At 40.4% G+C, this 13,819-nt stretch overlaps 2 protein-coding genes and 1 long non-coding RNA gene across 3 annotated transcripts in view; 2 read left to right on the top strand and 1 right to left on the bottom strand.

The window, feature by feature from the left end:
- LOC134881330 (uncharacterized) overlaps positions 1-13,819 on the bottom strand; it is a 253,336-nt gene that overhangs the window by 17,583 nt on the left and 221,934 nt on the right. The gene's annotated exons all lie outside the window — the stretch shown is intronic.
- On the top strand, positions 221-5,372 carry lgals3a (lectin, galactoside binding soluble 3a). Its single transcript, XM_063909398.1, is given in 7 exon segments — positions 221-391; positions 941-958; positions 1,175-1,591; positions 1,593-1,907; positions 3,063-3,151; positions 3,658-3,814; positions 3,957-5,372. Coding segments are annotated over 6 exon segments (1,149 nt in total). The 5' UTR covers positions 221-391; positions 941-943; the 3' UTR covers positions 4,113-5,372.
- On the top strand, positions 6,358-12,788 carry synj2bp (synaptojanin 2 binding protein). Its single transcript, XM_063908557.1, has 4 exons — positions 6,358-6,549; positions 8,685-8,821; positions 9,036-9,131; positions 11,485-12,788. The coding sequence occupies exons 1-4, from the start codon at positions 6,492-6,494 to the stop codon at positions 11,623-11,625; spliced, it is 432 nt and encodes a 143-aa protein (XP_063764627.1). The 5' UTR covers positions 6,358-6,491; the 3' UTR covers positions 11,626-12,788.

Below are 13,819 nucleotides of genomic sequence, written 5' to 3'. Positions count from 1 at the left end.
AGTTTATTTTTAACGATAATAATCGGATGGTTTTTTGAAAGGTATTTTTCCCTTTTAAAACACTTACATACATTTATTTTAAAATCATAATTAAGTATACTTTAACTTAACTTATGTATATTTTTCAGGGTGTGTACATTCACTGCGCTTATGTGCATGCGTTCTCATGCGTCCGGTATGCTGTGCTCGGGAACGCGCCCAGCCATTAGAATACGTCATCACCGTGTGCGCGCTTCCTGCTCCAGAGTTGTAGTTGTGAGAGCAGAGCTGACGTTAGCTTGGAGTTTTCTGCCTCGGGAGGCTAAATTAGCAGGTTAACTGAGTCCCAACAGCTGCACAAATCCTCCCTATTTACCAACACATCACCTGAGAGAGGTCCATCTTCTGAGAGGTAACATTTAATATCAGTTTTTACCCTCTTTTGACACCGAGGAGCTAACATAACACACAAGCTAACCGTTAGCTGCTAATAGCTAATAGCCAACTATCAGGACAATTTAAAAACATGCAGCTAAAGTCAGTCTGTGTTTCTTCTCATAATGATGTTTAAGTTGAGTGAATGTATTTCAGCCCTTCCCAAATGTGTTATGTTGGTAAGCAGGCGGGGATGGAAACACTTAGTCAGCCTGAGACCAGCCCTGCTGACAGCTTTAAAACTCCCCAAAACACAACGCACTGTGGGAGACAAATGTTTGGGTTTCATTTATGTGCTTTTAAATCGAAATGTTTTGCCATGTGATTGTTTCAATTAGGAACTACTTTACGTATGACTTCTTATTGGCTGTGTTTGTATTATTCTATGATATTTTTTTGTATTTATGACATTTGAAAAGTAAGACATCAACATTTCATGTGTTTAAGACGTTATTAAAGATCTTATTTAATCGAATTGTATAATTGGTTGTTTGATGAAAGTTTCCATCTTGTGTTTTTCTTTTAGATCATGGCAGATTTCTCGGTGAGTTTTGATCTGTTTCTATGGTTTAACAGATCCTTTATTAGAGGAGCCTCAATGATCAGTGTTTCCAGAGGAAAAGAAACGGGATCTTGTGTTTTGGTTTAGTAAAACAAAAGACTGGTTTTTCTGACATAAAGACAAGACGGATAATGGATTAATTTAGAAAATAATCCCCATGTTGAATAATCCAGAGTCACTTTCACTTTCTGTCTCCAGCTGTCCGACGCATTAGGAGACGACACTCCGAGCAAAGCCAAGAACATCGGACACAACAACCCGTCGGCTCCGGCCGGGAACCATCAGCCTCCTGCTAACCCGGGGTGGCCCGGTTCAGCCCCCGGAGCCCCCACCCAGCCCTCTGCTCCAGGGGGTTATCCCGCTGGATCCTCCGGGCCAGGGGCCCCGGGGCAGTTCCCATATCAGTCTGGCCCCGGAGCACCAGGGCAATACCCCGGACCTCCTTCTGCACCTGGAGGCTTCCACCCCGGGCCCGGGATCCCTGGACAGTACCCCCCTGCACCTGGAGCTCCCGGACAGTTCCCTTCCAGCCCTGGAGCCCCGGGACAGTTTCCCGGGCAGTACCCCCCCCAGTACCCCGGGCACTACCCCCCCGAGGGAGCTCCAGGACAGCTGCCCTGGAGGCCCTGCCCCTTACCCAGCTGGACCCTTTCCCTCTGGCCCCGGAGCCCCCCCTGCATATCAAAATCTGCCTTACCCTGGAGGTCAGCCCGGAGGAAACGGGATGTACGGGCCCGGGGGTCCGGGTGCTTTCCCCCCTGCAGCCGGCCCTGGAGCGTTCCCAGGATTCCCTGCTGGAGGCTTCCCCCCCATGCCCACCGGTTCCTGGGGACCACCCTCAGCCGGAGGATACCCTGCTGCCCCCGGCCCCTTCGGCCCTGGCCCCGGGCCCATGGGTCCATACGGGGGTCCGGCCGCTCCAGGAGGCATGGTGAGTCTCTCTCTGTTCAGTGATCTGCTGCTTGCTTTCTGCTTCCTCTCTCTCTCATGGTTTCTCTCTGGTGAGGGGGGGACTCTGGGGGTGAAGGTCTCTCAGATATTTGGGGAACTCCTTCCAGCGTCACTGCCAAAACTTTACCTGTCCCCCTGCTGTCATCTCAGATTAGCGGTGGAACGATTAATCAGCAAGAGAAATTAAAAGAATGAATTTGGTTGATTTGAACCATTTTGAGATTATCTGCAAACTCTGACGCCTCAGGAGGCTGATGTTAGGGTTATACTGTGCAGTATATTTATACTGAGCCAAACCCAGCTTTATTCACTGATTTCTACGTCTGCTGGTGGAAGAAGAAAGGTATGGTTTTCTTTGGGATTATGTATCTTCAGTGAGGCTGCAGATTATTCCTCCTGCTTCTTGGGCTCTGCGGGGGTGCAAAGCAAATCATGAAGCAGAATAAATAAATATTCAAACCTAGTTATCAAAAATTGTATTCTTGTCTTTCAGCCCAGATATAATCCGCCCTATAATTGAAAGCAATGAACTCAAGTATTCAGTCGGACACGGACGCCACCTCCAGAACCAACGACATGTGGATAATCACAAAAAGCCGATTGTTTGACGTGCAATATGATTTACACCTTTACACAGAAACTCACATAAATGTTTTGTATTCTTTTATAAAATCACAGTTTTCATTAAATCTATATTTCCACACTACCTTGTAACTTTTGTACATGGTTATCATTTATTTTGTACACTTATTGCAGTAAAAATGTAAAAAACGAACTTTACTTTTGGACCTAGTCTTGTCTAGTCATTATGGATGACGTCAGAGTTTTGAACTAAAGGAGGAGATGAATCATTTGGGTTTCGTACGGAGGAATGTGGGCCGGGTGGAATATTGTGTAACTAAGAATACCCTCCATAATAAGCACTTAAGAGTATTACTAATGCTGTTTATCAGAAACTCAGAGATAAAATGTTCTACTTCTGGATATTATATAACCGGATAACACTGTTTTTTTGTTTCTGTACTTTGATTAATAAACAGTCAATCACAAATTGTCATTATGGTTTATTTAACTTTATTTCCAAACAGGAGTTTAAATGTTTGTTTGTGGTTTTTAATGTGGATATTTCCTGCAGATGCTGCCGTATGATCTCCCTCTTCACTCGGGAATATTACCCCGACTGGTCATCACGATAGATGCAGAGCCTGTTCCTGGCGCAAACAGGTACACACACTTTAGTTATTTAATTCTGATATTCAAATTGCTTTATTTATCTTCAGGTTTCTATATTTTACTAATTTGACTTTTATATATTTTTTATTTTCATATCTTTTAATATTTTATGTTTTGAATCTTTTATATTTAATCACCTTTGGATTTTTTAAACACTTCGCTGTGATCAGAGGTATCACTTTCTATGATGCCCATATCTATAATGCATTTTACTCTTCCTTATGAATGGATGCATTATAATCTGCACTACAGTTTAGGCTCTTAAAAAAGTGGAACAATAAACAAAATGAGGCATTAATTTTACCAAATGAAAAAGAATAGTTTCATAATATAGATGTTTTGCTGTCATTAAAATCTTATAGGTTCAATGGATTATAATTATGTTATATTGCATGTTTTAAACCAAAGCTGTGTGTGTTCTAACGTTGCCTGAATTGATAAATTGAGGCAACAGTCTTTTAAAATGGGGGATAATGTTCTGATTTCACCTCCTGCAGGTTCCAGGTTGACTTCTTCAAAGGTTCAGACGTCGTCTTTCACTTCAATCCTCGATTCCCCGAGCAAACCATCGTCAGAAACTCAAACCTGGGAGGGTGCTGGGGCCCAGAGGAGCGGGACGGGCACTTCCCCTTCGCACAGGGCCGCCGCTTCGAGGTAAGGAAACTTAAGAACATCTGAACATACTCATGATGAATGCCCAAATTGACCAATCAGAATTGAGTATGCCGCTAACCTGTGATAGTTTGGCTTGTTGCTCTAAAGTCTCTTCTCTGCCCCCCCCCCCACCTCCCTTCAGCTGAAGATCCTGGTGGAGGAGGACTACTTTAAGGTGGCGGTGGATGGCTCCCACCTGCTGGAGTACGAGCACAGGGTGGGGGGCATGGAGGAGGTGACCCTGCTGAGAGTGACAGGGGACGTGGTGCTCCACAGCGTGGCCCCCAACATGATCTGACCCCCGAGCTGCTGACACACTCGCTGCTCCGGAGACCTGCACACACTCGGCCTCTAACGGAGGGTTGATACGAGCAGTGCTCCCCTCTCGGTCGTTAGGCAGATCAGGTCTGCACATGTTATCCTCTTTGTTTTGCTGGATGATATGTTTTTGTTTTTCTGCAACTCACAATCCCATATATTTTATGACTTAACAAAGTAGTGAATATAAAACAGGCTTTCTAAACGGACAGTTCACCACAACATCGTTCCCTCTCACCTGTTGTGCTATTTATCAATCAGTTTAGTTTAGTGCGAGTTTCTGAGTGGTGGAGATATCGCCCTACTCTCGAATATAAACTATCACATGGGACCTTATTTCTGGGGGGAAATATACAATATTTAAATCCATGTCTCTTAAAGGGGCTCTATTATGCCTTTTTGGTGTTATGGTTGTTGTGCATGTTAGATAAAAGTAAAGTTTAGTGGTCCTCAAAGATACATTTTAAAAGTCAACAGCTGCCTCCTTCCTAAAACGTTAACAAATAAAACCCACAGATTATGTGAGCAGTTTGATGTGGGGACTATTTTCTTTCCAACGTATCACTACGCAGAAAGAAGCATCTGCTCCCTCTATTGGCGGGTGTAGTTCGGTCGAAAGAAAGTAGTTCCTCCTATGACTGCCATCTTCAATTCTCTGCAACTCACACTTAAACTGTCTAGGGTTTGATGATCAGCGCTCAAGTTAGTCGAGAAATGTTTCAAATGTTGCCGTGAACTTTCCCTTACTAACGTATAGCTAATAAGGACAGTGCAGGATAGCTGGATATCACAATAGTGTGCTGTATTTTGTTTACAGCACGTGTATGTTTATTATTCTGTCCTTTATAAAAAGATCTGGATCAGCCTTTTAGTGCATGAGTGAACCTGAAACCTTCCCCCTCCTTACATCCAGCAGGTGAATAATGAAGTGTATCAAGATATATTTATACTCTGCTTTCCTCAGTATTAATCCTCCCAAGGGTAAAGTTTTACGAGTCATTGATTTCATGTTGAAGTCAAACTTAAAAAGTGAGCCTCGAATGAATGTTGCCAAAGATAAAGGTGGAACAATTATTTTGAGATAATGTATACTATCAAATAAGAACGGACTGACGCTGTGTGATTCAGAGTATTGTTCCCATGCGCTGCTTGCCTGTGCACTTAATAAATAAGAGTTTCCCTGTTTGAATGTTTCTATAAGGGTTTGATTCTGTGCATTAAACGATTCTCATTGATATTTCATTCTCTGGACTTTCTGACTTCAGAATACCTTTTTAGATTCTGGCTTTTTAAATAATTCTCACTCTTTCTTTGACTTTTATTCAGAATTCTAACTTTTTCAGAATTCTAACTTTTTCAGATTTAGATTTTTATTTAAACTTTTTTTCAAATTCAGATTTGTTTTTCAGAATTTCGACTTTTAAAAATGTCCCACTATTTTTCATTATTCTAACTAATACTTCATGTGCTCCCAATCATCTTATTAAAATGATCACTTTTTTCCTAGAAGGCGACTTTAAGAAAAATGATCAGAAATAAAAAAAGGTCAGATGTTTTAGGAAAAAAGCGGTAAGTCAAAATTTTGAGGGAAAAAAATCTGGAGTTTGATAAGAAAATCAAAAGGAAAACAAATTGGGAGAAAAAGAGAATTTTAAAAGATTTAAAAAATGTCAAAATAAAAAAGTCACTTTTTCCTAAAAAATCTGACTTTTCTAAATTCGATTTTTTTGAATGCCCCACTATTCCTCATTATTCTAACTTATTCGTGTGGCCCTAATGATCTCCTTTCCGTTTTGACTTTCTTTTTAAACTTCAGATTATTTTTCCAAATTGACTTTTTCTTCAGTATTATCATTTTTTCCTAAAAGATCTGACTTTCTTTTTCAAATTTCTGACTTTTTTTTAGAAATCTCGACTTTCGAAGTACGATTATTTTTCCAAAATCATCACTTTTTTTCAAAATTCGAATTCTTCTGTATTTTGACTTCTTTTTAGAATTCAGACTTTTTTTAGAATTTTGACATTTTTTATACTCGCTTTTTTGAATAAAAATGTGACTATTTTTATTAAAATTCTGATTTCTCTGGACTTGGAAAAATGGACTTGAGAATTCAGACTTTTTAGATTTCTGACTTTTTAAAAGGATTTGTATTCTTCATATGTTTACAGGTCCTTGCCTTTTACTCAAGTGAAGGATCAATGTTTTCCAGCTCTGTGATTCAAAGGTTCCGCCTCTGTCCGACAGGCGGCAGCACATCAGTCGGAGGAAGAAAGCGAAACTCCTCAATGAGTTCACCTTCAGATAAATAGTGTGTCCCTTCTTCTTCTTGTTAAACATCTGTCTGCTGTCTTTGAAAACATGAACGGCTCCCTGTCCTCCAAGATGTTGGACATAAAGCTGAAGCGAGGCTCTGCAGGTGAGAAGAACACGGAATGAATAGTCTGACGCACATTTAGCATGTTAGCTACGTAGCAGCTAAAAATCAACGCTGTCAAACAGTGGAGCTAGCAGCTAATGTGCGACTAAGACTTAACGAAACCTAATGAGAATATGTGATATAGAGTATCAAAACTGTTGGAATGAGGTTCATGAAGCTAGTTGAGTTCTTATGTGTTAGTTTAATTAAATAAATAAGGACTTAAGGGCTGTTTTAATCACTAAAAGTAGCACTTTTGTGGGCCTGATGCTAACTGACAGTTTCTCCATTCAAAGTTATTTAGAAACCTGAAGTAGAAGTACTCAGGTCTTGTACTTGAGTAAAGTAGAAGTACTCAGATCTTGTTCTTGAGTAAAAGTAGAAGTAGTCAGATCTTGTACTTTAGTAAAAGTACAAGTAGTCAGATCTTGTACTTTAGTAAAAGTAGAAGTACTCAGGTCTTGTACTTTAGTAAAGTAGAAGTACTCAGATATTGTACTTGAGTTAAAGTAGAAGTACTCAGATCTTGTACTTGAGTAAAGTAGAAGTACTCAGGTCTTGTACTTGAGTAAAGTAGAAGTACTCAGATCTTGTACTTGAGTAAAGTAGAAGTACTCAGGTCTTGTACTTGAGTAAAGTAGAAGTACTCAGATCTTGTACTTGAGTAAAGTAGAAGTACTCAGGTCTTGTACTTGAGTAAAGGAGAAGTACTCAGATCTTGTTCTTGAGTAAAGTGGAAGTACTCAGATCTTGTATTTGAGTAAAGTAGAAGTACTCAGATCTTGTACTTGAGTAAAGTAGAAGTACTCAGGTCTTGAGTAAAGTAGAAGTACTCAGGTCTTGTACTTGAGTAAAGTAGAAGTACTCAGATCTTGTACTTGAGTAAAGTAGAAGTACTCAGATCTTGTAGTTGAGTAAAGTAGAAGTACTCAGATCTTGTACTTGAGTAAAGTAGAAGTACTCAGATCTTGTACTTGAGTAAAGTAGAAGTACTCAGATCTTGTACTTGAGTAAAGTAGAAGTACTCAGATCTTGTACTTGAGTAAAGTAGAAGTACTCAGATCTTGTACTTGAGTAAAGTAGAAGTACTCAGATCTTGTACTTGAGTAAAGTAGAAGTACTCAGATCTTGTACTTGAGTAAAGTAGAAGTACTCAGATCTTGTACTTGAGTAAAGTAGAAGTACTCAGATCTTGTACTTGAGTAAAGTAGAAGTACTCAGATCTTGTACTTGAGTAAAGTAGAAGTACTCAGGTCTTGTACTTGAGTAAAGTAGAAGTACTCAGATCTTGTACTTGAGTAAAGTAGAAGTACTCAGGTCTTGTACTTGAGTAAAGTAGAAGTACTCAGATCTTGTACTTGAGTAAAGTAGAAGTACTCAGGTCTTGTACTTGAGTAAAGTAGAAGTACTCAGATCTTGTACTTGAGTAAAGCAGAAGTACTCAGATCTTGTACTTGAGTAAAGTTGAAGTACTCAGATCTTGTACTTGAGTAAAGCAGAAGTACTCAGATCTTGTACTTGAGTAAAGTAGAAGTACTCAGGTCTTGTACTTGAGTAAAGTAGAAGTACCAGAGTGTAGGAATACTCTGTCACAGTAAAAGTATTCTAAATGTTCCTCCAGTGAAAGTAGAAAGTACTCTCCTCTAAATGTACTTAAAGTAGTGACAGTAAAAGTAGTCATTGTCTGATTGGTCCATTTCAGAATAATATCTCTGATCTGTTTTATAATGATTGATCATTAAAGTGTTCTCAGAGCTGGTAAAGGTGCAGTCTGATTTAAGGGTTCATTATATTTACCATCATTAATCCAGGTCTGCCTAGCAACTACAGGGGTTAAATAAATGTAGTGGAGTAAAATACAAAGTAGCATTAAATGGAAATACTCAAGTTAAGAACAAGTACCTCAGAACTGTACTGAAGTACAGGACTTGAGTAAATGTACTTGGTGTCTGCCTTCAGGTGAGAGTATTTGATTGAATGATGTAATGTAGTGAAGTGTTATCTCAGAGGGCTGCAGTGAAGCCTCGTGCACTTTGATCCACTGAGATAAATGTCCTGATTGAATCAGCAACTTTCATCCAGATACTTCAATCCTCTATCTCGTGTAATGTGTGTTTTTGCTGTTGTTTTTATAGGCTTGGGATTCAATATAGTGGGGGGTGTGGATCAGCAGTATGTGCTGAATGACACTGGGATATACGTGTCCAAAATTAAAGAAGATGGAGCAGCTGGTTTGGACGGACGACTCCAGGAGGGGGACAAGATCCTGGAGGTGAGACACGGATAATACTTCCAATTGTAGGAATATTCTGTTCCTAGTTAAGGTCATGCATTCACAAATCTGTCGGATAAATGTAGTGGACTAAAGCGAACACATCTGGCTGTCCATGTGTAGTGGAGTAGAAGTATAAAGGAGGTGTCTTTACTGGAGTTGTAGTCATTTGATTAAAGGTGATAAAGAAGGAAAACTGTTTGTGTGTTTGCAGATAAACGGGGTGAAGCTGGAGGGTCTGACACATAAAGCCACGGTGGATCTGTTCAGGACGTCCGGAGAGGACGTGCAGCTGTTGATTCTGAAAAAGGTGAGGATTTCTGACTCTCCTTCAAGCCGACCTCTTCCTTTGTGTTCAGCGGCCTCATTTATAAAACTTTTCTAAGGATTCACGTGGGAAGGTGGCGTATGTAGGACAAAGCAAATAAATACGCACAAAAATATTCCAATTTATGAAACACTGCGCACGCTCGTCCTACGCCGGTTCCCCTTTAAAATTCACGATCAACTGGAAATGCAGCGCAGTTTTTCGCGGACTTCACGAAACGCCCAGATTTGCCTATAAATAGTCAAAGAAACGCCCCGTATGAATATTCATTTAGACAGACAGAGCAGCTAAAAAAACCATTTCATACCGAGTGAGATTTTGGTTCTTGTTGGGGGGGTGCAGTGAATCATATTGTTTGGTGGACGCGGTTTGAAGATAACAAAGAGCAGCAGCACGTGGAGCTCTCTGTGAACGCTGCGGCCTCAGAAAGTCGGATCGTCACCAAAATAACTAAATATGCAGTCCGAAAGAGTTACACACACAGCCTCACACAGGCAGAGTGTGTGTGCCACGGGCCGGGACAGGGACGCACCCCCTTCATAAGAAGCTGTCAGAAATGATCGGTGACTCCCTCCGGAATCATGACTGGGGGGGAGAGGGGGGTTACACCTGAGCGTCTGGCTCTCAGATGTAAGGTACTCTTCTTTCCTTTTTAGAAATGATATTAAACCAAGAACAGTCCAGCTGTTTGCACATGTTCAAACAGCTGGACTTACAAAAGAGGTTTCTGTTTATCTGGTGGCCCACCCCCACCCCCACCCCCACCCACCCGAAGCAACTCGATCAACCAGTTATAGGAAATAAACAAAGGTCTAACATGCTGACCAGTTCAAACACATTTTCAACATAAGGACTGTGTGTAGTGAAACCATGCATCGTGAACAAAACAGGGTCAGGTTAAACGTAGTTCTGTCTTTCTGTTGACGCATCATTTATGAGAACACCTTTCATAACATGTAAGAACATCTTCGGGGGGGGGTTCAATAACATATCCGTACTCATTTATTTCTCAAAGTTCTGTTTCTGTGTGCACTCAGGACTCTCAAACAGGCGTTTGTTCATTTTGCAGATGAATTCTGAAACATGAGAGGTAATATTTAGATGGTGTTATTTCACCTCCATTCTTCCTTCTGCAAACGGTGTCGCAGGTTCTCATCTCTCCCGTTTCTGTGCGTACGCATGGGTCAGAGTGTGCGTGGAGGAGCGCACATTTCCCGCCAAGTTTGTTTTTTATAAATCGCAAAGATTGCTTAGAAATTCACATCCGCCATCTTTTGGGCGTACGCCACATTTATAAATGAGGCCCCAGGTGCTTGTCTTTGTTTCGCAACAATGGAAAGTGTGTCTTTGGCAACATAAAAAACAGCCCAAATAGTGCAGCATACAACACTTAAATGGTACTGAAACACACTCTCACAAGCTGCAGGTGTCCTCTGAGCTGTCTCCGTCACCACGCACACATTAATACTTTTACACCAACAACCGTTGATGTAAACACGGTGCTCGCGCTTCAACACAGACCATTGTTACACGCCTGTAGGCTGTTGAGTGAGCATCATGTCCTGCGCAGAGAAAGTTTTAGAATCTTTTAGTTTTTTTGATCCTCCGTAGGAACTCTGAATGTGAAAACGATTTGTTGAAACTCATGTTGATACGGAGAGTTCTGGCAGTTGTTGTTTCCTACTTCAAACGCTGCCTGATATTTGTTCTCAGCCGTCACACCTTTAACAAATATATGAATACACTCAGAGCAGGGGGAGGATAGTGTTTGGATGAATTACTAAAGGTAGATGCTATTTCATATGACATCAATGCTTCTTGTGTTTGATTAGTTTTGCCAGAAATTGGAATTCACAAATATCCCAAAAACAATAAGCGTCCTACTTTAATATAAATCAAATCATAGCTAAATGAAATGGCAGTTTGACATTGCTCTGTAGGGAATGTTTACAAGCTTCACTAAATATTAATAACTTTTTGAAGTTCATTTTGAGCCTTCAGACAACACAGCAAAACAACCCGTTGGGGGGAAAGGGTTTTATTTTCCTCTGAGTTGATTTAAATACTGAATTAACATGTCCATACTTTTCTCTCTAGCACACTTTCAGACAAACTGTTCTCCATGCAATGCTAGGATTTTCAACATTTATCAACATATAAAACCCCCACACTGTCATGTAAACCTCCAATCAAAATATTACAGAAAAGTCTACCAATTCTGTCTGTTTGATCCCCTAAAACATGTTCTATCCTGTCCGGTAGTACCAGGTGCATCTGTGTATAAATACCCTCAGTGATGCAGCTCTAATACTTTTTCTGTCTGTGTTTCCTGCAGCCCCATCACTCAAACGGACCGCTGGGCTCCGGACCCGATCACAACGCCCCGCTCTCAGCTCTGGGGATCCTGGTGGCCCTGGCCGGAGCCGCAGCCTTCTGTGCTTTCATTTACATGCGGCACCAAAGGAGGCACTTTTAACACAGCCTGTAGAATAAATCCTTTTTTTAAGATCAAAAAACGTTGCTAGAGGCCAAAGAAAAGAACGAGGGAACAAACTCTGTTGTTTTTTTGTTTCTGATTAGCAGCTGCTGGAGTTTCTCCACGTGTTTAAAGAGATGGTAGCTTCTTCCCAGGCTGCCCTATGCAAGCAGAAGTAACTCTAAATAGTGATTGTGAGGAGCAGAGGAAGGAAAAGCATTCCCGCTGCCGGGCTGAGCTCAGGCAGAACACACGGCCGCCGTACACAGAAACAGTTTATGCAAAAAAATATAAATCCTCACGCTTTGGGGTCCTTTTACAAACTGAAAGACAAATATCTAAGCTTTACTTTCAGTTTGTTTGGGTGAAAAATGGTGGTTTTCATCTTGCACTGTTGCACAGAATCATGGGACGAGTTAAAAAAAAGAAGCCTGCAGTTAATGCTATGAATTGAAATGGACTTCGGTGCCTTTTTCTTTCAGTCTATTCCGAAAACCGTAATGAAAATGAAAATGTACATCCATAAAGGGGCAGGAATGATTCTTAAAAAGACGTAAACACTCTATGGCACGGAGCAATACAATATATCAGCCATTATATCTTAGTAAAATCACTTTATTGTTGGTATTCAGTGAGAAAAATATATACATTATCACCAGATTTATCCCGTAAAGCAACGTATCACCAGGTATTTTCACGTTGAGAGTTCATAGGTATAAGTGTCACACGGTCACTCAGGGTGAACCATCAAATCTCTACATAAGAAACAAATCATTCCTTAAATTAAAATTATAACGCTTATTATAATCTGTTGTGATGGAGGATCATCGTGTGAAGGATGGACCGCTCGATGCTGAGAGCAGTTCAACGTAAAGCAGAGTTTTTAAAGAGTTGCTGTCAACAATTCAAATGTTTTTTTGCACTAGCCACAATCATGGAGCTCCTGCAGTATCTTACATAGAATAGATGAATGAGTGAATGACCAAGTTTTATGTCTCCTGTTGTCTGTAAATACATTTCATGTCGCTCTGCTGAGTGGGGTTGTGAATATGTGCATTATGCCAGAAAAAAAACACAGATCAGAAGCACTAATGAATAAATTATGCAAAATATTGTGATTACCATCTAAGGAACTTACTGTATTAAAATTCATGTTGAATTCACCTGTTTTTGGCTTAATTGTTGTTGTTTTTTCAAAGTGAGTAACTAAATAATTGTGAAATAAGTATGTTTTCTCTTAATTGTAATTATAAGGCAAAATGTTACCTTAATACATCTTAAAAAATAGTTTCAAAAAACAAGTTTATTAGATGTATCTGATTTAATGGAGGATTTGGAGAAAGCTAAATGTATAAAGGTAGCTAACGTTAGCATAATACCGGATGTTATTTTACCTTTCAAAATAAAAGTGAATACTAGTGCGACAAAAACTCCTTTCTGACGATTAAATATTAGGATATTTATAATACTACTCTTTATTTGTATGACATATTGGGAGGGATAGCGTTAATTAATGTTATAACCCTACACTTTATTTTGAAACGTTATAACTGGTTGTCAGTTTACCTTCAAAATAAAAGACGTGCGACAAAAACTCCTTTCTGACTCAATTTGAATTTTAACCATAATATATAATACTGCTTTTTATTGGTGTAATATGTTGGAGGGATAACGTAAATTCATATTTTTAACCTACAATGTTTATATAAACGTAATAACTGGCGACCAGTTGTTAGAAAGTGTGATTTTTGAATTCTAACGGTTTTTAACGGTTGGTTCTCGTGCATCAGAAATACCCTACAGGGGTTAAATTAGGCGCTTTTTGTCTTGACTCTGGTTGACAGAAATGGTGTTTGAGTAATAAAAGGTGGTCCTGTTCACCCACCAGCAGCATCTCTGTCTCCATCAGCTGTCGGAGGATGTTGCCTCGGAGGCAGATATGATGTAATCCCCACCAGGAGAGAGGGAGGGGGGGGTCAGAGCTGGAGAACAGCCGCGCAGCACGGATGATGGATCTCGGCATAAACTTCATTTCAAATAACGGCTGTTGAGACTAAAACGGTTCCGTGTTGGAGGAGTCATGCCGAGGACTGGAGGCTGGATCCGGACCCGCAGCGGCCGGGGATGCTGCTGTTACTAACACGGTCCTCTCCCACCATCCCCGGGGAGAAAATGACCCGCACTCCGCCTCCAT

This window comes from Eleginops maclovinus, chromosome 19, assembly GCF_036324505.1.
Source record: "Eleginops maclovinus isolate JMC-PN-2008 ecotype Puerto Natales chromosome 19, JC_Emac_rtc_rv5, whole genome shotgun sequence".
In the NCBI taxonomy this organism is placed as follows: domain Eukaryota; kingdom Metazoa; phylum Chordata; class Actinopteri; order Perciformes; family Eleginopidae; genus Eleginops; species Eleginops maclovinus.
Note: the sequence above shows the minus strand (reverse complement) of the source record. Positions and strands in the feature narration are given on the sequence as shown.

Coding starts and splice junctions, on each gene's coding strand:
- synj2bp (XM_063908557.1), top strand. CDS start 6,492: ATGAACGGCTCCCTGTCCTCCAAGATGTTGGACATAAAGCTGAAGCGA. Junction 8,822..9,035: donor AGGGGGACAAGATCCTGGAG/GTGAGACACGGA, acceptor GTGTGTTTGCAG/ATAAACGGGGTGAAGCTGGA. Junction 9,132..11,484: donor AGCTGTTGATTCTGAAAAAG/GTGAGGATTTCT, acceptor TGTTTCCTGCAG/CCCCATCACTCAAACGGACC.